The sequence below is a fragment of the Leptopilina heterotoma genome, unplaced genomic scaffold (assembly GCF_015476425.1).
Source record: "Leptopilina heterotoma isolate Lh14 unplaced genomic scaffold, ASM1547642v1 Lhet_134, whole genome shotgun sequence".
NCBI classification, from domain to species: Eukaryota; Metazoa; Arthropoda; class Insecta; order Hymenoptera; family Figitidae; genus Leptopilina; species Leptopilina heterotoma.
The window spans coordinates 2104420-2128688 of NW_025110853.1; the positions used below are offsets into that span (position 1 = coordinate 2104420).

Consider the following 24269-nt stretch of genomic DNA (forward strand, 5'->3'; position numbering starts at 1 on the left):
GCGCATGCGTGACATTGACAGAACACTACTGCGCATTTTATTTTATTTTGCATTTTACTTTTTAAATTAAGATAAGCCAGGTTTTTCGTCAGACTACCGTCTCACATTAGGTACACTTATTATTTGCATTAGAGTGGTCGTTAATTTGCGAAATTTTGAATTTCTTTCATTCCACCCCCTAATTCGCTTCCAAATGTGATAAAAATGAGCTACGCAAAAGAAGAGCTCATTTAATTAATATTAACCCGTGCCTGTAGAGGGTTAAAGTTTAAATGGGGTTTAACATAGGTTTAGTGCATTTATTCAGACTTTATATTCTAACTTTTGTTTTTATTGATTTTTTTGTTTACAACTCTGCATATTTACAGTTTAGGATGTGCTAAAACCGAATATGTAGTCAAAAATAAGTTTTGACAGGTGACAGCTGTCAAAAATGCTGTCAAACTTTTGACAAGGAGTATTTAAGTATTTTATTTAATTATTTTACATTCATTTAAATAAGTTTAAGTATTTTCTAGACAATTGAGATCAACCTAAGTGGCAACATGTCTTTTTGACAGTAGACAGCTGTCAGAAAATGTCAAACTTACAAAATTTTAGTTTTTTTAGAAATTTTACCTTTCTTTTTTCAAATAAAATTATTCTTTAGACTACTGAGATCAAACCGAATAATGGAATATCATTTCAACAGATGACAGCTGTCAAATATGCTGCCAAACTTTTGAAAATGAGATTTTTTGAAGTATTATGCAATATTTTACTCAATTTTAATTTTTTTTAAACACTAAGATTTATTTAAATGGCAACATGTTATTTTGACAGATGACAGCTGTCAAAAATGCTAACAAAGTTTTAAAAACGAGATTTTTAAAAGATCCTTAGGTCAAATAGACAGTAATTATATTTTGCTATTTATTTACTTGGGAATATGTTGACATTGGAAAATAAATGAAACGTAAGTTAAATATGATTTATAGTTTATTAGAAAACTTTACTAAAATAATAGAATTACATGGTATTGGGCTGCGCTATTTATGGTTAGTATAAATAGACCTAATTAGCTATCAACAGTTAAGCCTTTTTTTTCTTTTAAAAATCTTGTTTTTAAAACTTTGTTAGCATTTTTGACAGCTGTCATCTGTCAAAATAACATGTTGCCATTTAAATAAATCTTAGTGTTTAAAAAAAATTAAAATTGAGTAAAATATTGCATAATACTTCAAAAAATCTCATTTTCAAAAGTTTGGCAGCATATTTGACAGCTGTCATCTGTTGAAATGATATTCCGTTATTCGGTTTGATCTCAGTAGTCTAAAGAATAATTTTATTTGAAAAAAGAAAGCTAAAATTTTGTAAGTTTGACATTTTTTGACAGCTGTCAACTGTCAAAAAGACATGTTGCCACTTAGTTTGATCTCAATTGTCTAGAAAATACTTAAACTTATTTAAATGAATGTAAAATAATTAAATAAAATACTTAAATACTCCTTGTCAAAAGTTTGACAGCATTTTTGACAGCTGTCACCTGTCAAAACTTATTTTTGACTACATATTCGGTTTTAGCACATCCTAAACTGTAAGTATGCAGAGTTGTAAACAAAAAAATCAATAAAAACAAAAGTTAGAATATAAAGTCTGAATAAATGCACTAAACCTATGTTAAACCCCATTTAAACTTTAACCCTCTACAGGCACGGGTTAATATTAATTAAATGAGCTCTTCTTTCGCGTAGCTCATTTTTATTACATTTGGAAGCGAATTAGGGGGTGGAATGAAATAAATTCAAAATTTCGCAAATTAACGACCAGTCTAATTTGCATGTTCCTATTATGCGAAACACACAGGAAATAAATAATAAATAAATAATATATAGTATATATATAATATATATATATATATATATTACTTATTATTAAATATAATAATCAATAATTCATTCATTCTGTTTGTCCACATCTGAAGTTTGACTTTTGAAAAAAAGAAAACAAAACCATACGGTTTTGTTTTCTTTCTTTAGAAAATATTGTTTGACAAATAGAAAATATGCAGGTATTTTTCATGATTTATAATAAAATAATATTTGAAATTGGAAAATTAAAAAATTTTTTAAAAGTTATGATTAACAAATAAATTTTGTTTTTTATACGCTTTTTATAAGAAACTTCGTTTGACTGATCTAAATTATACAAATTTGTATGCTTTTTATTTATAAAAAATATTAGAAAATTGTTAATTGTTAAGAATTATGATTAAGAAATAAGAAATATAAGGTAAAGGTCCCAATTATGGGACAATTTACAATTTCGTCCCTATTATAAGACAGTATTACAAAAATAAAATAAGTGCAATTAAAATTGGTCATACGAAATTTCTACTTATTTCAAAAAATTTTACACGCTATAAGAAAAATTATTTGTGTATAGCATTTAATTTAATAAGAAATGTTTAATTGCATTTTCGCTTTTAAATTAAGGTAAGCCAGGTTTTTCGTCAGACTGCCGTTTCACATTAGGTACACTTCCCACACAGCACATGATATTTCCTGAACATTTCACTGAAAGATTGAAATATTTCAGTGCAAGGTTTGCAATTGTCTGGAACCTACAAATTTTATCGGATTTTCATGGATTTGGTCTTAAATTGAAGGGAATAAAATTTCTAAGAGATTCCTCTAAACCAATTTTTGAATTTTAAATTGTTTTTTTTGTTGTTATTCAAAGTTAATAATTTACAATATTTTTAGAAAAAATCATGTTAATTTTTTTATTTTTTCGTTGCAGATGATTGGAATCAATTTAAATTAGTCTAGCATGACCACCAGACAAATAATAATGTATAATACAATTTATTTAAATTGTTGCAAACAATGTTAATTAACAAATAACTATTGTACTTTTTTATAAAAAATTTTTTTTTTTGCAGACAAATTTATTTTTATTTAAGTAATCTATGTCGATTTTGGTAAAATTTATTTTGAATTTAACAATTACCATTGTTATTAACAATTACATGAACAATAATCTAATTATCAATAATCAAGTAGAGCCATTTATTTGTTTAAAAAGTAAATAATTTGTTTATAACAAATGTAATTACATTTGTTATAAACAAATTATTAATTGTTTGTGCTAATAAATTTTTAAAGTTTTTGAAAGAATGTACATATTATATAAACATTTTATGTTTAAAAAATGCATAAAATGTTTACAAATGTCAAAGAAACTTGATTATTGTTCATGTAATTGTTCATAACAATGGTAATTGTTAAATTCAAAATAATTTTTACCAAAATCGACATATATTACTTAAATAAACAAAAATTTGTGTGAAAAAAAAATTTTGTATAAAAAAAATTTCTATTTGTTAATTAGTCTGAATTGGCATCTTTCTGCACCCAACCGACGATATATTGATAAATGTTACTAATTTTAAGAAGAATTTGAACTATTAAAATTTTGAAAAAATCTAAGTTTTTTAAAGTTTCTAATTACATTCATTAAAAATTGAAAGTTTATGAAATTTCAAATTAAAGCCTTTAGCCTTTTGAAGTTCATCTATTTTTGAAAATTGTAAACTCAATTCTTTTAAATGGCAATTAATATTGAAATATTTAAATAAAATTATTCAATAAATAATTTATAAATAACAATAATTGTATGATTGTTTTTTAAGAATGAAGTTATTTAAAAAGAAATATTACTGTCGGAAATAGAAAAATAGAAAAATTTGAAAGTTTTGTATTAAAATTCTCGGTGATTTCATAGCAAAAAAGAAACCATTTTTGATTTTTTAGGTCAAAAAATTGAGAGTTTCCGGGCAGCGATTTTTTTTGAAATTGTGTAGGATGATTAGGAGACTCACTAGGAGTCATTTCCAAAAATAAAATCCTTGGTCAATTCATAACTCTAATTTTTACATTTATGTTGTTGTCAAGTTGGTCTAGTTTGCATACATATTGTTGATATTTTAAGTTTGTAAAAAAATGTAATTTTTTATGATTTTGAGTTTTGATATTTGCTTTCTGTTGTGTTTGTGACTTTTCTTTTGATATCTGTTATATTAGTTAAATCTTCTATTTAAAAAAATATTTTTTTTCGTTGATAAACGTTGTGGACTTCAACGTCGTTAAAAATTCAGAATTTTCTTAGGAATTCATATGTGTGAGTAATTAACGTATTGTTGGAAGGGGTATAAATATTATACCCCTTTCATTATCAATTTTTCAAACTTGGAAGGGGTTGTAAAAAAATTTTTTTTCAAAAATTTTTTTTAAAAAATTAAAAAAAAAAAAAAAAAAAAAGGGTTGGAAAGTTGGAAGGGGTATAAATATTATACCCCTTTCATTATCAATTTTTCAAACTTGGAAGGGGTTGTAAAAAAATTTTTTTTCAAAAATTTTTTTTAAAAAATTAAAAAAAAAAAAAAAAAAAAATTTTTTCAAAAATTTTTTTTTAAAAAAAACCCTTAAAATCGTCTTAAAATGGATTTTTAAGTGAAAATTAGTATATATATATATATATATATATATATATATTATATATATAATATATATTTTTTTTTAGTATTCATATATTGCTGAAAACGTTGAACGAAAAATTTTTGGTGGACGAAGGAAGCATTTTAATATAATATATAAGATGATTCGTAGTGATAGTGATTACAGAAGTAGAAATCATACTATTTCTAGATCTGCCTACATTAAATACAATATTGCTGTAAGAGATAAAGAATTTAATCAAATAGGTGGTTGACAATTATGTAAAAATAGAAAAAGATAGATTAAGATTTTGTGCAAATAATCAAGCTCAAGTGAGAAGTGAAAGATATAAAGGACTGATGGATTATTTACACAATCATGTGTTGGAAAATGATGTACACGTGTGAAAAACGCTTATATTGCCTTCTACTTTTATAGGATCACCTCGAAATATGATGCAACAATATCAGGATTCGATGGCTATTGTTGCTTGTCATGGTAGAACAGATTTATTTATCATAATGACGTTGTAATATTTTATATTATATTTGATATGATAATTTGGTTTTCAAACAAAAGAAATATTAAATAAATTTGTAAGAGAATGTGAGATCGAAATAATGACAATGATGATTCAATGACAATTACTTTTCTTTATTTAATCAACTCAAATCTCTACACACTTTTCAACGGTATAAACTAAATCGTCCTCTCCAATTGAACTCGAAAAGAAGAATTGATATTGATGCAGATTGTCGATCCAAGATCAGAAATGCACATCAATGATCAATTACAATATAGCGGGGATTAGACTAATTTCTTTTCAAATTAATAACCGGACACTCATAACCCACACACAGTAACATTCACCAACCTTTTTCGTCGCTACAAAATGCGTGGCTTATTCGCAGTAAATATCCGTAACAGCTAACTCGTCCTGAAGTCTTCTTTGATGGATTTGATCCTGATTTCTGGTAATCACAAGAGAGATAAACACACTTGCGTGGGCGTCCCCACTACAATTAAATTCAAACTTAACACACACAATAATTTTTGAATAAGAGTCTTTCAATAAAAGAACTGATAAAATTAACGTTGAGAGAGGTCATTAAGATTACCTCTCTCCAGTCGGACCGACCAGTCGAATCTCTACTTCTGTCATATTACTCATGACAGAAGTGATAATGAAAAGACGCCCCACTTTTTCTTGCCGAAAGTCTTCGGCTTTTCCCGAAGTCCGTCTTTCGCCCATTACAACGTGTAATCCGAATTGGAAAGAGATACAGGAAAATTTATTCCTCTATCAAACTGCTGCTGATAGACCTGATATAGTAACTAGGATTTTCGCATTAAAAGTAAAAAAACATCTACTTAAACTTATTATAGATAATAAATTATTTGGAGAAGTCAAATCTTATGTTTATGTTATTGAATTTCAAAAGCAAGGATTGCCACACATTCATTTGTTAGTTATATTGAAAAAAAATTCTAAAATATTAACAGTTGAAAGTGTTGATCGTTATATTTCTGCAGAAATTCCTGATGAAAATGTCAATCCTATTTTACATAAAATAATAATGCAAAATAATATTCACGGACCTTGTAGAGATTGGTGTTTAATTGATGGGAAATGTTCAAAAAAATTTCCAAAAATTTTCCAAGAAGAAAGTACAATTGAAGAAAATTGCTATGTTCATTGTCGTCGAAAAAATAATAATAAAGCGTATAGACGACTAGTGTTGCATTCGATCGAGAAATCGCTCGAAAAAAACGAGAAATCTCGTGAAGAAGACAATGAAAAAAATTGAATGATAAATCACATTCAATTTTTTTCATTGTCTTCTTCACGAGATTTCTCGTTTTTTTCGAGCGATTTCTCGATCGAATGCAACACTTAAGACGACCAAATGGATTTATTGTTGATAATTCTAATGTTGTTCCGTATTGTCCTAAACTTTCAGAAATATTTAATTGCCATATTAATGTAGAAATAGTTTTGAGTATTAAGTCTGTTAAATATTTATATAAATATATTCTCAAAGGGCATGATGCGTTAATCGCTTACCCATTTCGATTTAAATAAAATACAAAACTTCTAGATTATTTTAAACTTAACCAACGAGATAGTAATGCTCAAAAGTATTATTATTCAGATATACCAGAGCATTATATATGGGTAACGAAATCTCTGGAATGGAAACAACGAATTCGTAAAGAAAAAGTATTGGGAAGAATGTATTCAGTTAATGCACATCAATTGGAGTTATTTCATCTTAGATTATTGTTGCTTACAGTAAAAGGAGCAACTTCTTTTGAAAGTTTGAGAACTGTTAATGGAGTTGTTTATGAATCTTTTACAACTGCTTGTTTGGAATTAGGACTTGTAGAAGATGATAGTGAGTGGATTAGGACAATGGAAGAAGCTGCATTATGGATGATGCCTCATTCACTTCGTCAATTATTCACAAGAATTTTAATTCAATATCATCCTGTACATCCGGATAAACTATATATGCGAACAATTTAAGGGTCAAATGTCAGAAGATTATTAAAAAATAAACGACATTAAAGCTGAACAAAGGGCTTATAGAAATATTAAAACAATGTTATTTAACGAAGGATATAATTTAACTGACTTTCAGGGGTTATTAGATATACAAGATGAAATTTTTACTGAACAAGTTAATGATATAAATATTGCAGAACATATTAACATAGGAGAACAGAGTTATGCTAAATTAAATGTAAAACAAAAACTTGTAGATGATTATGTACTTGATGCCCTAAAGGATTCTTCTTTTGATGGTTCTAAGTGCTTATATGTTGATGGTTTTGGAGGATCTGGAAAAACATTTTTATACATTATGCTATAGCATTTGTTAAGAAGTAAAGGAATAAATGTTTGCATCATGGCATTTACAGGTATAGTTACGACTCTGCTTCCTAATGGAAAAACTGTTCATAAAGTTTTTGGCTTACCCGTTCCATTATACAGTGATTCATCTTCAAACATTAAAGTTTAATCTAAAGAAGGCCTCTTTTTAAAAAATATAGATGTTTTTATTTGGGATGAAGCACCAATGGCTCGAAAATATGCTTTAGAAATGATGGATTATCTATTAAGAGATATAATGAATTTCAACGAACCTTTTGGTGGTAAAATTGTAATTCTAGGCGGAGATTTTCGACAAACTTTACCAATTAAAGAATATGAGAGCTTTACCACAAGAAACGGAGTTTGTAGATTTTTTACTTAAAGTTGGCAATGGTGAATTAAATGATGCAGATGATAATGTTATATTACCAGAACATATTATTCAAAAAGGGAATAGGTATACAAAATTTAAAACAAAATTTTATCCTTTAAAGACAATTTAGGTATAAAAAATTTAAAACAAACTTTAATCCTTTAAAGATAAAATGTTTTTAATAGTTATGTCGTTATGTGTGTATCTTTAACCCTTTCACACCCAGGCATAACTGGACGGTTAAAAAAACGTAAGTGTAACGTTATTCATAGTTTTCGGGGTCGCTGATTACGAATCTGATATCAGAATTATAAAATTTTTTAAATTTAAAATGGCGTATCCAATATGGCGGGCAACTTTTTTACAGATTGATCGGATTGGCTTGGAAATTGTTACTCGGGGGTTTTTGAGGTCGCTGATTACGAATATGACATCATTTTTTAAAAATTCAAAATAGCGGATTCAAGATGGCGGACGATTTTTTTTAAATCGTTTAGTTTTACCAGAAACTTGTTACTTGTGGGTTTTCAGGGTCGCTCAATACGAATCCGGTGTTATATTTTTAAAATTTAAAATGACGGATCCAATATAGCGGACGTTATTTTTAAAATCGTATAGTTTCACCAGAAACTTGTTACTCGGGGGTTTTCGGGGTCACTGATTACGAATCCAGTGAGAGTAGAAAGAAACAAGTCCATCTACTGACAGAAATAAATAAATACACAATCGCAATTTCAAAATAAACTACAAATTCGTGATAAGAGACCATAAAAACCCTTGAGTGACAAGTTTCCCTCTAATCCAAACAATTTTTACATTTGTCGTCCGCCGTGTAGGATCCGCCATTTTGAATTTTTAAAAATTAACACCTAATTAGTAATCAGCGACTCAGAAATCCCCCGAGTAACAAGTTTCAGGTGAAATTAAAATGTTTTAAAAAAATCGTCCACCATCTTGGATCCGCCATTTTGAATTTTAAAAATATAACACTGGATTCGTAATCAGCGACCCCGAAAACACCCGAGTAACAAGTTTCTGGTGAAACTAAACGATTTTAAAAATAACGCCCGCCATATTGGATCCGCCATTTTGAATTTTAAAGATATAACACCGGATTCGTATTCAGCGACCCTAGTAACCCCCGAGTAACAAGTTTCATGCTAATCCGTTTAATTTTTACATTTGTCGTCCGCCATATTAGATCCGCCATTTTGAATTTTGAAAAACTAGCACCGGATTCGTAATCAGCGACCCCGAAAACCCCCGAGTAACAATTTTTAGGCGATTTTAAAATATTTTAAAAATTCATGATTTTTAACAATAATTTATGAATTTTTTTAAACAATAGGAATTTTTTAACATGATCTAGGTTACTTATTTTTAAAGCCCTATTCTTCCTGAAGAGAACGCACTAAATTAAACTCAAAAATATTAAGTTTCTTCAAAGACATTGAGGATTTTGTAGGTGGGACGTATATGTCCCATGGGCGTGAAAGGGTTAAAGTAATATTAGAAACTTTTTGATGTAAAGACATTTCCATTTTTAATAGCAGAAAGAAAGGGGGCGTGCGCGTAGCGCGCAAAATTAGTGACTAGTTTCTCTAATTCGCCGTTGAGTCAATTGCGTGTCTGTGAAAAAAGGGTCAAAAATTAATTTTACCAAGTACATTCTTACTGGGATTCATTTTTTAATTTAATTTATTATATATTGATATTTAAAAAGTGGAATCCAGTAAGAATGTACTTGGTAAAATTAATGTTCGACACTTTTTTCACAGACACGCAATTGACTCAACGGCGAATTAGAGAAATCGATGATTGAAAATTCTGCTTTGCACGGTCCGACTCTTTTTGTAATATCTCGGGAACCCGTAAATATTTTTTGCTGTTCTTGGTCTCTATTTAAAGCTTAGGTTACAAGGAATAGTCTGTGAAAGTAACAATTTTTTCCATCAACTTTTCTAAATTTTGCCAGGAGTCAAAGTCAGGGTAAGAAATTCCGAAAAAAATAGAATTATTTTTTGTCTTCATAACATGATATCGCGCTTCCTATTTATGCAATACGACTTAATATAGTAGCATTTCATTGGAAATTTAATAAGCTTTCCAATGCAACTTAAAAAAAGCATCTAGCTTCATTTTTAACCGAGTTATCACTGTTTCTGTGCGGGTGTGTTTTTTAATAGCTCGAGATGTTAGCGTTCGCATAATCGGACGGTAGTGTACAAATTTATCAAACGGTAAACATTGTACTGTTAAAAAAATATAAATTATTTTGGACTGATTCAATCTATAAATTCCAATACAATATATACTTTATATACATCAATCGATTCGTCTTGATTCAAAGAATAAGATTTTTAATTCGTTTTCAAATAAATAATAATATTTTCTTGAACAGTAACATAATTTTGCTGAAAGAACTGATTTTTCATAAAAATGCGAATTTTTTTGGCTTTAATTGTGAATAACTTTGCAAATTCTCATACAATTTATACTTTATATAGACCAATCGATTCGTCTTGACGCAAAGAATACTATTTTATTAGGGGAGTATAGACGAAGTTGGACCACTGTCTAGGTAGGCCATTCGCGATTTTTTGTACAAGTTCACTAGCGCTACCTACGCACATGCTTTTTGAAGCTTGTCTTAGTGAAACCTAACTTTTTGTTCAATTACATTTTCGGAGAATCAAAAATTGTGTTTTCTGTGACGTCGGTACAAAAAAAGCTCAAAAAAAGTTTTGTGCATCATGTGAAAAATCATTAATAAAAGATAAAAAAAAATTGAATTGTCAAGGCAAGCATGCAGAAATTTTGTGGGACTTATGATTAAAAGAAAAACAAAGTGAAAAATCGAATCCCGAAACGTATTTCTTTTTGGTTACAACAATTCGGTAATGTTACTTTCTGTCAAGTTCGGCTACTTTGTGTTTAAAATGCGCAAAGATGAGGACGAGCTACTTCATTTGCAAAAACTGCAATTCTGAATAACTCATAACACAGTGCAACAGCATTTTTATTTCTGGGATCGCATTGGGTGATTTTTATAGGTTTTTTGATGCCGAACGCGAATCCGTAATCAGAATTGTTCTATCACCATAGATTTTTGAAAAATTTGACCTTGAAAATTGAAAAAAGGCCGTTTTTGAGGTACTTTTTGGTTCTTTATCAGGGTATAAAAATTTTTTCTAGGGTTTTCATTATATGCGTACGAAAGCCCATATCCTCCTTAACAATTTCCAATTTGGACCTTTCAAAAATATCTATTTTTCGATGAGTTATCTTTGTTTGCAGTTCGCGTCGCATCGTAAAATCAGCAAAAATACCGTTTTTGAGGTATTTTTGTGTTTTTTATCAGGGTACAAAAATTTTTCCTAGTGTTTCAATGATATGCGTACGAAAGCTCATATCCTTCTCAACAATCTCCAATTTTTGACATTTTAAAAATATCTATTTCTCGATGAGCTATCCTTGTTTGAAGTTCGCATCGTAACGTCAAATGGGATAACAGTGAGAAAAATATTAACATAATATTAATATTATTATAGCTTATTTGTGATTCAAACATATCATGGCTCATATCATAACTTTTTTCTCCGGTGCATCGGACCCTATATTAATATTATTAATATTAACCAATTAAATCTCAAGAAGATACCATTATTCATTAAAGAAACTATTACATTCTTAGGAAAATCAAAAATAAATTGACCATTGTTTTTTTTTGTTTATCATTTCAGATTTTTTAACAATAATTTAACAAAAACAAAGAAAACTCATCAAAAAATAGATATTTTTAAAATGTTTAAATTGGAGATTGTTGAGGAGGATGTGAGCTTTCGTACGCAAATCATGAAAAACCTAGAAAAAATTTTTGTATCCTGATAAAAATCCAAAAAGTATCCCAAAAACGTCCTTTTTTCAATTTTCAAGGTTAAATTTCTCTAAAACCTAGGGTGATGGAACAATTATGATTACGGATTCGCATTCAGCATCAAAAAACCTATAAAAGTCACCCTATGCGATCCCAGAAATAACAAAAAAGTGAAATTCTGTTGCACTGTGTAATATAATAATTGATAATCTTATAATTATTTTTATTTAATTTTATTAATATTTCAGTGCAAAATTTTTTTTATTTTTATTAATTTTTTTATATTGTTTATTTTTATTATTTTATTATTTCATTAAGTTACAATCTGTAAACAATAAAGGATCAATTTTCCGTAACTCTAAACATGTTATTTTATTTTTCAACCGTGATGCCCTTTGAATTTCAAACATGGACCGACCTTGACTGTAGGGGAAAGGTGTACGAGATGATCCCCCTAAGGGAAAAAACCTATTATTCAAAGAAAAATCAACATATTCGAGGTTTTTTTGTACGCACTACTAGATAATTTATTAATCTATCTAACTATTCTGATTTGAAATATTTGCAGCTAATTAATATTTTACTATTAAATTTAATTTTTCTAAAACCTTACAAAAGGATCATCTTGGACACCGGGGTGTCCAAGATGATCCCCATGGTATGGGCAAGATTATCCGTAAGGGTTATCTTACCCCAATTATTGGAAAAGGAGTCTAAATTGAAGGAATAACAGTGTATCAATGTTGAATATACTTTATTTAGGCCATAAACGCTTTTGACCACTCACCACGATTTGTTTTCCTATTTTATAATTACGAGGCATTGTCTACAACGAGAAAATTAATAAAATAGATGTAGATGGCAACTTTTTGTTTTAGATAAGTTTGTTTTCATAATAAAAACATATAAGAAGCGAGAAAAATTGAATTTTTTATTAATACTAGAAAATTCACTTTGAGGTGAGACGAAATACATAGGAATCAGGGGGGATCATCTTGTACACCCATTGAGTGAGTACAAGAAACATGGAATTTCAGCTACTACAACAAAAGTTATCTAAGCCCAAAGTTAAGCTTTCCTTAGATCAAAAGTATGAAATTTTTATTTTTTCCAATAGAATTTTTTTAATGACGCGGTTGTCATGACAGTTTGACTGATTCATACACAGTAAAAAGAAAATCTTATTTTAAGGCACGAAAGCTGCCTTAAATTAAGATGCAACATTTTTAAGACAGTCAATGTTGAATTTACGCACGTTTTTCGTATCCTTTAACATTATAGCAGACAGTGTTGAATTTAAGGCAGCTCTTAAATTAAGATTTACTTTTTACTGTGTAGATATGTCATTGGCAACGTATTACCGTATTTGCCTAAAAGGTGGCGCTAATAGGCTCTCCAAAATTCAAAAGGATCATCTTGCCCCAGGTGATCATCTCGTACACCTTTCCCCTAATGGCCAACCTGGACTAAAATTTTTTTTTTTGAAATCTTTATAACTTTTTCATTTTAAAACCTACACGGAAAGAAAAAGTCCGTCAATCATTAATAGACTAGTATATTACTTTGAAACGGGACACAAAATCATTGAATGGATAACATTCTTTGAGTCACAATCAATGACGAGTTGCTTGCTAAAATTTAGAAAACTGTCATCAATATATATAAAACTCGTTCACTAAAATTTAGAAAACTGTCAATTAAATTTCCTATGACTATCAAAAGCATTCAAAAAATTCAACTTCTTTCAGATTTATCCCTAATTTTAGACACTATTTGGTACAGAATGAACACATATTTTTCGTTGCACAGTTCCGATATTTTATTTACACTCTTAGACGCTTTAGACCAACAATATTTTTGCATTTTAACGCAAGTAACCTAAAACCCGATGGTTTTTTAGTTGAATTAGTTTTCTTACAAAAAGTTAGAATTTAATTAACTATGCAACTCTACTTAAAAAGATGCATTGGATTTCGTGTAAATGAAACGCATATATTATTTTACGGATTCTATAAGTGTTTATTCAATGTATAGTTTATTACAAAGACGAAGAGCAACTGACTAACCTGGATCTAAGATCGGTTTTCTATCCTGAGATTGTAGTTTAAAAGTGGGGATACAGTGCAAAAAAGAGGGGATATAGCTAAATTTGTACAGTTTCAGGTAAAGGGTCCTGGGCCCTAATTACGAACAGATGAGAAGTCCGTTAAGTGCAATAAAGTTCAGAGTACAATGTCTATTGTCAAAATAGTTTCCAAATCTAAACTCATCTGGCTCTTAATCCCAAAAATAACTTCAAAAACACGTTCAATTTTATTACTTAATCTGTGAGTTTAAGTTATAAAAAAAAGGTACTAGACCTAAGTATAGAAGTTGTAAAGTCATAAATATTTTTGACAATTTTTTACTGAAAAATATCTATCTTAAATTTATTCATTATTTTGAATATTGTAAAATTTTGTGTACAACACAACATACTCCCCCCGTTGAGAACGGAGTGATCAACTAGAAATTACATAAATTCGTTGATGGGCAAGGGTGATAATCCCTTTACATTGCGTTTTAATTCGCCATTGGCAGTTTTTACTACCACTGTCCGGAGAATTCCATCATCTCCAGGATGCATTTTTATTACTCGACCCAATCTCCATTGCATTGGTGGTAAATTATCTTCCTTGATAATTACAAGTGTCCCTTCCTGGATCGAATGTTGACCTTTAGTCCATTTTGAGCGAATATTTAATTCGTTTAAATATTCTTTGGACCACCTGGCCCAAAAGTGTTGTCGAATCTTCTCCAGATGTTGCCAATTGGAAAGCCGGTTTGTAGCAGTTGTAGTGACATCAAGAGAAGGAATACTTGTTAACGATTCGCCGATTAGGAAATGACCAGGTGTCAGAACAAGAAGGTCATTAGGATCATTTGAGATAGGAGTTAAAGGTCTGGAATTCATAATGGCTTCAATTTCTATTGTAAAAGTATTAAATTCTTCAAATGTGAATAAAGAATCGGTTACTACTCTTTTAACATGATGTTTAAATGATTTGACACTTGCTTCCCAAAGTCCTCCGAAATGGGGAGAAACAGGTGGAATAAAATGCCAACGCACACATAAATCGCTTGAAAACTTGAAACATTTTGATTGATGCTCATTAGAATTGAACAAAGCATAGATTTCTTTAAGTTGGTTGTTCGCTCCAACAAAATTAGTCCCATTATCAGAAAAAATGTTAAGAGGTTTTCCTCTGCGTGCTATAAATCTTTTTAATGCGGCCAGAAATCCTTCGGTAGTCAAATCGCTGACTACTTCCAGATGTACTGCTTTAATTACGAGGCAAACAAAGACAGATACATAAATTTTTACTTTATTGCGATTTCTAAACTTTTCTTCCACGAAAAAGGGTCCGCAATAATCAATACCTACATTTATGAATGGTCGTGCCTCCGTAATTCTAACCTTCGGTAAATTACCCATTATATACTCAACCTTTGGAGGATTTGTTCGAAAACATCGTACGCATTTACGAAGAACCTTTCGTACCACACTTCGACCATCCACTACCCAATACTTTTGTCTCATGGAATAAAGGGTCGTTTGAATTCCTGAATGATGATTCTTTAAATGACAATTACGAATGATAAGATCAGTTATCGCATGAGATTTAGGCAAAAGAATAGGATGTTGAACCGCATATGGCAAATCTGAATGTTTTAATCTTCCACCCACTCTCAGAATTTTTTCCTCATCTAAAAATGGGTTAAGTGAAAGGATTTTGCTTCCCTTGGAAAGTTCTTTTGATTGAGATAATAGTCGAATCTCATTTGCAAAAGATGATGTCTGAATTATTTTAATTATCCTTTTCTCAGCTCGATTTAATTCATCGATATCCAAAAGTTCTGTGTTTTTTCGATATTTAAATCTCAAACAATATGCTATGACTTTCAATAATAAAGAATAACAAGAAAAGGATAATAAAAATTCAGGCATTTTCTCGCTTAACAAAAGACAAACATTTTTTTTTATTTCAGGAAGTTCGTTCATTTGTTCAAATTGAGATTGTGGCCAAAATTCTTCTTTGGTTTGAAGCCAATTTGGGCCGTTAAACCAAAGATGATTTTTGAGAAAGTCGTACGGTAATTGTCCTCGTGATAACGCATCGGCTGGATTTTCTTTCGAAGATACGTGTCTCCATTGTTCGGGTAACGAATAATTTTGTATTTCCGAAACTCGATTCGCTACAGATGTTTTTAATAAGTGAGGAGACGTTTTAATCCAGTTAAGAGTGATAGTTGAGTCAGTCCAGTAAGTAATTGAATCGAATTCTAATTTGAGGTCTTTTTTTACTTCGTCAGCGATTTTAACCAACAATTGCGCGCCGCATAATTCGAGACGCGGCAAGGAAACGGTTTTTAACGGAGCCACTCGCGATTTTGCATACACTAATTTGACAAGAATTTTTCCATTTTCGTCAAATGATCTTAAATATACGCAAGCCCCGTAACCTTTCTCACTGGCGTCGCTGAATCCGTGTAATTTAATTTTAATAAAATCAGAAATTAAAATTCTTCTTTCGAACATAACCTCCTTTAATGCTGGTAACTGATTACAATACCGCGACCATAAGGTGAAAATATTAGCGGGTACTGATTCATCCCAGTCTAATTTTAATTTCCAAAGTTCTTGCATTATTTGTTTTGCGAATAAAATGACTGGACCTAAAAGACCTAATGGGTCGAAAATTTTTGCTATTTCGGAAAGAATGTTCCTTTTCGTTTTTACCAAATGTGATTCGATGGGATTAACCGTGTATTTAATGACATCGTTTTTCGCGTCCCAAGTAATTCCCAAAGTTTTGACCGTTTGTTCTTTATCAAATTCAAAATCAACGCATTTATCGTCTTTATCTATGTCGCGAATTATTTCCTCATTATTAGAGGCCCATTGACGAAGATTAAATCCAGCACGACGCATAATCTCAATTAGTTCGTTTCGCATTTGAATCGTGTGTGAAATGGTTTCACCACCAGTTAAAACATTATCGACATAAAAGTGATTTTTTAAAATTTCACGTGCTAAAGGAAATTCATCGCCTTCGTCTTCGGCAAGTTGATAAAGACATCGGATTGCTAGAAAAGGGGCCGGAGACAAACCAAATGTGACTGTGTTTAACGTGTACGTTTTAACAGCCTCACCTTCTTTCCATAGAATTTTTTGAAATTTTCGGTCTTTTTCGCGAACAAAAATTCGTCGATACATTTTTTCTATATCAGTTATAATGACGTATTTATATTTACGAAAACGAATAATGTGACTAATTAAAGGGTCTTGTATCGTTGGTCCTGTCATTAAAACGTCATTTAATGATATACCAGTCAACGTTATAAACGAACCATCGAAAACAACGCGAAATTTTGTTGATAAACTTAAAATTTTAATCACAGCTTGATGTGGTATTAAAATCCGTCATTTGGATCATCTGAGTCCGTAACGTCAGTCATTTGTCCGAGAGTAATATATTCATTTATTACTCTTGTGTATTCTTTTGCGAAAACAGGATCTTTTTCAAATTTATAAAGAAGAGCTTTTAATCGTTTTAAAGCTCTTGAATACGAATTTCCGAGTTCCGGAAGTTTGGAATTAAACAATAACGCGACTTCATATTGACCGTTTTCAACGCGTTTTACCGTTTTGCGAAAGAATTCTTCACATTCAACTTCTTCCTTCGACCAAATTACATTTTTATTTCCTTCCTCGATTTCCCAAAAACGAGTTAACGTGTCGAGCAAGTTAATTAAGTTACATTTTGCTGAATTTACTTGCTTTGAATAATTAAAGTTTCCTCCAATTATCCATCCTAATCGCGTTTTTTGCAAAAAAATGTCTTCGTGATTTTTTGATAAATTAATTTGCCCTGTGCATAACAGAGACAATGTTGGTCCAGAACCAATCAACATATTAATTGGAGCAGGAATATGAAATTCTGGATCGGCAAGAGGTAAATTTGAAGGCAATCTCAAACTTTCGCGATGTATTGGTTCGCTCGGGATACAATTTGATATAGAAGGAATTGTTAAGAAGTCAAGGGTTTTTTCAAATTCAGTGTAAGTTGAACGAAAGGTTATCGTGACTACATGTTATGTCACCGTTGTCATATCATTTAGAGCTTCTACTGGAACCGAGCATTTTCTTTTTATTAAACCCAATTTGTTTGCTAAATTTTCAGTGACAAAATTAGCAGTTGAACACGTATCTAGTAATGCGCGACATTTAAAAAATTCATTATTTCGATTTGCAACGCGTGGGCACACACTAGTCATTAATTGATTGTTGGGCTCTCGAATATTTACTGAAAATGCGTAGGGCTTTGATACAACAGAAGAATCTAGTCATGTTTTATTTTGAGACAATGACTGTTTCGACGTTTGATCGAACAAATTTTCCTTAGGGTCATGGAGCAATGTATTATGTTTCTGTGAACAAATTAAACATGGACCAAATGTACATATTTTATCTCCATGATTACGTAAGCAATTCAGACACAATGACGCTTCTTTAGCAGCTTGAACGCGTTGAGGTATTGAAAATGAACGGAATTTTTCGCATTTATACACGTTATGAGTTTCGTTACAAAAGGGACACGACTTTTTATTAACTGAAAGAAATGCTTGCCTCGATTTTTTATTTTGTTTTTTATTATGTTCTTGATTCGAACCCGAGTTTGAATTTTTATTAGAACGTTGATTTAAATTATCGTCCACGAGTTTTGACAATCGCGCAGCAGTTTTATATAAAAACTCTAACATTTCTTCTAATTTTGGAAATGTACCCTTGTTTATTGTTTCTTCCCATTTTTCAGCAGTATTTTTATGCAATTTCTCTTCCAAAATTTGAACAACAATTTCCTCAGTTACATTTACCTTCAAAGCTTTCAATGATTCAATGTGTTGCTGAGTGTCATCTGCTAACTGTCTTAACCCTTCTGCCGATTCTTTTTCCTGAATAGGAAGTCGAAGCAAAAGGCTTAAGTGTCGGGAGATGATAAGGCGTTCGTCAGCATAAGCAGTTTCTAACAATTTCCAAGCACGTTTATAATTATCACTACTCATATTAAAATTTTTTATTTTATTTGCAGCCTCTCCTGATAACGTTGATTTAAGGTATTGTAATTTTTTAATATCAGTTAAATCTTCTTGATTGTGAATCATACTAGTAAACGAATCTTTAAATGAAAGCCAATCTTCATATCGACCTTCAAATTTTGGAAGTGAAGCTTCCGGAAGTTTAATACGTCTTTTAAATGATCGCGGATGTTCATTTACAGGTAATTCCGCTGCTTGAACAACGTTAACAGGAGTAGAACTTATTTTTAGTTGTTCTGCAAGTGTCAAAAGATCTAAATATGTTTCTTCGATTTCATAACGATCTACTGAATGATCAACTTCTTCATCAAGAAGTTCTAGTTGATCAGCAATATCGTCAAAATTGTGAAAATTAGCTTTAAATTTATCTAACCGAACATTTAATTTTATTATATTTGGCGCGGTTGTTTGATATTCTTCAAGAAATTGTTTAAATTTTGTTGCTTGTGCCTTTAAAGTTGTGAACTTTTGTTTATTTTGTCTTATTTGAATCTCTGCCATTTTTTAGGAAGGAAATATTAAAGGATTCGCGAATCGATAAATGAGCGTTACCTTGTAGATGATCTGCTAGATCCCTTTGCTGCTTCTCGATCCAAATTGCCTCTGGAGTTATTGGAACAGGATTTTGGTCGTTGTTATAAAATCCAGTATGTTGTTTAAAATTTCACAAACAGTACACGGATTTAATAACTTTCGTATAAACGTCCAATTTCAATTGTCCAATAGTTTTTAATTATTGTTATTTTTATGACACTCTCACTTTACACTTTGTTCATAATGTCACTTGAACGATTTTTAAGAGGTCATAGAGTTGCTTTACGTTTATTAAAAGTGATATCAATAAATTGTACGATTTATTTAACACAAATGTACTTAATGTTTACGCATAGACTGTAAATTACTTAGAATATTCACAGTTGAAACATATTATTTAATCACTTATTTCTTCACCTTTACTCTTCTTTATAGAATCCGGCTCGAAGGACCATGGTTTTTTAGTTGAATTAGTTTTCTTACAAAAAGTTAGAATTTAATTAACTATGCAACTCTACTTAAAAAGATGCATTGGATTTCGTGTAAATGAAACGCATATATTATTTTACGGATTCTATAAGTGTTTATTCAATGTATAGTTTATTACAAAGACGAAGAGCAACTGACTAACCTGGATCTAAGATCGGTTTTCTATCCTGAGATTGTAGTTTAAAAGTGGGGATACAGTGCAAAAAAGAGGGGATATAGCTAAATTTGTACAGTTTCAGGTAAAGGGTCCTGGGCCCTAATTACGAACAGATGAGAAGTCCGTTAAGTGCAATAAAGTTCAGAGTACAATGTCTATTGTCAAAATAGTTTCCAAATCTAAACTCATCTGGCTCTTAATCCCAAAAATAACTTCAAAAACACGTTCAATTTTATTACTTAATCTGTGAGTTTAAGTTATAAAAAAAAGGTACTAGACCTAAGTATAGAAGTTGTAAAGTCATAAATATTTTTGACAATTTTTTACTGAAAAATATCTATCTTAAATTTATTCATTATTTTGAATATTGTAAAATTTTGTGTACAACACAACACCCGAGACTTACATATATATTCGCATACTTATAATAACTATACGTAGAAACGCACACTTATAACACTTTACATTTAGAAGCGAACTGTTCTTATATACCAAATAACAAAATTTTTCACAACTTGTGAGAAATGATTTTGCACTAATAACTACTTTTTAATTAGCGAGAAATATAAAAGAAAATATATTTTCATCGAGGTCAATTTCTAGACGCAATTCAACTGCAAATTATTAGGTTAGTTAAATATTCACATTACACATAATAGTATATAGGGATATGTATAGCAGACAGCAAAAACACATGGACTATAGAGAAACCGGAAGAAATGCGCATCGGTACACTGCGCAACAATGCGCTAGTGAAGAGCGCCGATTTAGAATACGAGTCAACTAACGTTTCACAAACTTTCACTAATGATACGTAAACATTCAAACATCCATTGATAACAATTCAGCATTAAATCTAAAACAATTGGTCACATACTGGCATTCTAATCAATCCATGACTGGTTTTTTACACTTTGATGAAGTTTTTCAATTGTTAAGTAAAGTTAAGTAACCATCAACGGAAAAAGAGTCCTGTCTCAAAGTAATATACTAATCCCTTAATGGTTGACGGACTTTTTCTTTCCGTGTATCAATTTACTTTGTACAGAAAAAATGTTCCTACTAACAGGACTTTCCAACAATATACTTCAATTGACCAAATTCCTTTTTAAAAAAAAGTTATGAACAAAAGTCAAAAAGTGGGCCGACCTCGACTACATTCCCCTATATGAGGCATTCCATGTCAAGTGATCCGGGTGGAGAAAAATTTTTCTCCAATCGTAGCAAAACTTGGGGCTTTTGTAGTACTAATAGATAGTAATTTTTCGTGAAAATATTTTTTTACCTAGTCCAATATTTTCCGAGGGGGAGGGGGTTAAATTTTTGGGTTTTTCAGTACAATGCTTATTTCGATAATATTTTACTCTTAAACTATTAAACATAAAAATTTGGCAAGGTACATTTTGGAAAGGTTTTTTCATGCTCTTTCGATTGAAAATAAGCATTTAAAAAAAAATTTTTTTTGACCCAAAAAAATCAAAATTAAAAATAAATTTTAATTTTTTGGAAAAAAGGTCCCATTTTTTTTTTTTTTTTTTTTTTTAAACGAAAGCTGAGGTTTTTTCCTAAAAGGACATATAAATGAAAAAGTGGGACAAGAATGTTTAAACATTGAAAAAATGAATTTTCTCGTAAACAGAGCTAAAAACCGGGTTTAGAGAGTAGAAACCTCTGTTTTTTAATGTTTAAACATTCTTGTCCCACTTTTTCATTTATATGTCCTTTTAGGAAAAAACCTCAGCTTTCGTTAAAAAAAAAAAAAAATGGGACCTTTTTTCCAAAAAATTAAAATTTATTTTTAATTTTGATTTTTTTGGGTCAAAAAAAATTTTTTTTTAAATGCTTATTTTCAATCGAAAGAGCATGAAAAAACCTTTCCAAAATGTACCTTGCCAAATTTTTATGTTTAATAGTTTAAGAGTAAAAAATTATCGAAATAAGCATTACACCGTAAGACACCTGGATCACTTGACATGGAATGCCTCATATATTAACTTCAAGAACCGACTTAAAAAATTTTTTTTTGAAGAAAGTAAAAACAAAACTTTTTTTGAATATTTTTTAATGTCCGTCAATCCATTTCGAGATATTATTATAATAAAAAATATACCTAGCAATTCTTTCTTTTGAGAATCGAATAAAAATTATTATTAATACATATATACGAAAGGATAAAAAAAATTTTAATCATAAAATTTTTGAACTATAGTTAAGAATAATTTTTAAAAAATTTTAATAATAAAGAAGAAATTTAAATCCTGAATAATGATAGATAAAATTCGAATATTTCGGTGCGAATTATATTGCAAAGGTCTAGTGTTTTCTTATTTTTCATATAAAATTCAACAAAATTTTTTCTAAAAAAATGCCTAAAAAAACTCTTAATTAATATAAATTTGTAAATTGAATTGAAAAAGATGCCAAACTTCTTCTTTGAAAAGTAGGTATTTATTTCAAACTGGTAAATGATACATTTCAAATGATATAAACTTATATAGTAATTAATTAATGTCAATACAAAGTCAATATGCTCATTAGCATTTGTCAGTAATTCAAATTACGACCGAAACGAAAATAGGACAAATATGTTAATAAATTAAATATTATGTTAATTAATATTTAATTAAATAAAAGAATACATATATATCTATAATTAATTACATTGCTTAAATCTTAGTCAATGTACACTGGAGACTCCATAGAAAGTACAGTCCGAGTCTTAGCCCTCTCTATGGAGTTCGTCCTTGACGCCACCTCTGGCATCGAAAACTGTATACACTCAGGATTGTACATTAAATAATAAAAATGTGTCTTTTTGAACAATGCATATTTTAATATACATTCTAAAATACCGTCAACTGGGGCTATTTTGTGCACCAAATAGGGGAGAGTGGGGCAAGACGGGGTACTTAAGGTTTGATGCGCAAAAAAACGAAAATTATCGAATATATATTTTATTATTTTATTTAATAACCATCTTTGGGAATCATTATTTCGTAATAAAAGCGTACAAAGGCTTTTACATATGGAAAAAATTGCAAATATCTCCATCTTGCCCCACCGGCGGGCAAGATGGGGTACCTTAAGTGGTAGGATGGGGTACTAAAAAAGCAACCTATTTCTGTCGGCAAATTTTACAAGTAAAGGTTGCATCTTCATCTTCATGCATAACTGCAGTGAGCCCATTGGCCGCAGACAAAAAAAGCAGCCCAGCCTTCATTTGAGTCTAAATAATAACCATTGCAATAGAGACAAAGTGTATTTTCCACTTTACCATCGCTAATTGATGATTTAACCTGACAAGCTTTTTTCTTTTTGGTCACTCTTATTTTATTCAGTCTTGATTTTAGTAGTTTTCTTAACTTCTCTTATTTCTCTTTTTTTTTGCTTAATTTGTGAACCCCGTCTTGCCCCACTTTCCCCTACCCCATCTTGCCCGCACCTACGAAATTGAATAAAACGATTAATTACTACAATTTACGATTCAACAAAGAAAAAAAAACATATGCTTCCCTTCTTCTGTAACCCTTGCCAGTTAGAAAAAATTTTATATAGTTCATTAATTGTTATTATTAAATAATAAACACCTCCTAAAAAATGTGAAAAAATCACAAGAAATTCGTCGAAAACAGTTTTTTTAGTAAAACAGATAAAAGATTTGTTCTCATGGCTTTTAGGTTTTAGGTATAGTAACTTTTACACAGGACATCACAAAACTGTTAACCCCCCCCCCTAATCCTGTGACGTAATATGTGAATGATCCCTAAGGAGATTTTTCAAAAATCTAATTCGTCCTGGCTCTTGGTTATGCCCAGAGATAGGTACAACGATTTTCCATTTTTGAATTACAAAATTGCATTTTCAGGATTAAAATTTATATTTTTTATTTGGTTTATACACCCGTCTTAAGCTTATCTAGCTATACAAGTGTGTTTACATTTTCTCTTACATAGGGGAGAGTCTCCAGTTATGAGACGGGTTTCATTTTTGACCCGTAAATTGTAAATGGGTAAACGAAATTGTAAATAAAATACACCGTTCAAAAGGTAACAGAAATACGCAACTTTTATTAAAAGAAAGTATAGTGTTTCGATGAACTCAAAATATGTTACGATACATTTTCCGAGCACATCGCTTTTTTCAACAAAAAAAAATGTCTCCAGTTGTGAGACACTCATTAAAAATTGCTAAAATTTAATAAGTTTGACATAAAACGTTATGTTCAGTAGAAATAATTAAATATATTAATAATGTATATTATTATATACTAAATAATAATATTTATTCGCCAAAATATGACTATCAAATAAACACAATTAAATAGCTTCAAAAAGAGCATTAAAATT

The 24269-nt window shown here is 30.1% G+C and overlaps 2 protein-coding genes across 2 annotated transcripts in view; one reads left to right on the plus strand and one right to left on the minus strand.

Moving 5' to 3' along the window:
- The window catches only part of LOC122513113 (G protein-coupled receptor kinase 5), a 668663-nt gene that overhangs the window by 477573 nt on the left and 166821 nt on the right, over positions 1-24269 (plus strand). The window lies entirely within an intron of this gene.
- Positions 14116-16860, minus strand: LOC122513139. Its single transcript, XM_043629412.1, has one exon. It carries the CDS (start codon positions 16858-16860, stop codon positions 14116-14118), a length of 2745 nt encoding a protein of 914 aa, XP_043485347.1.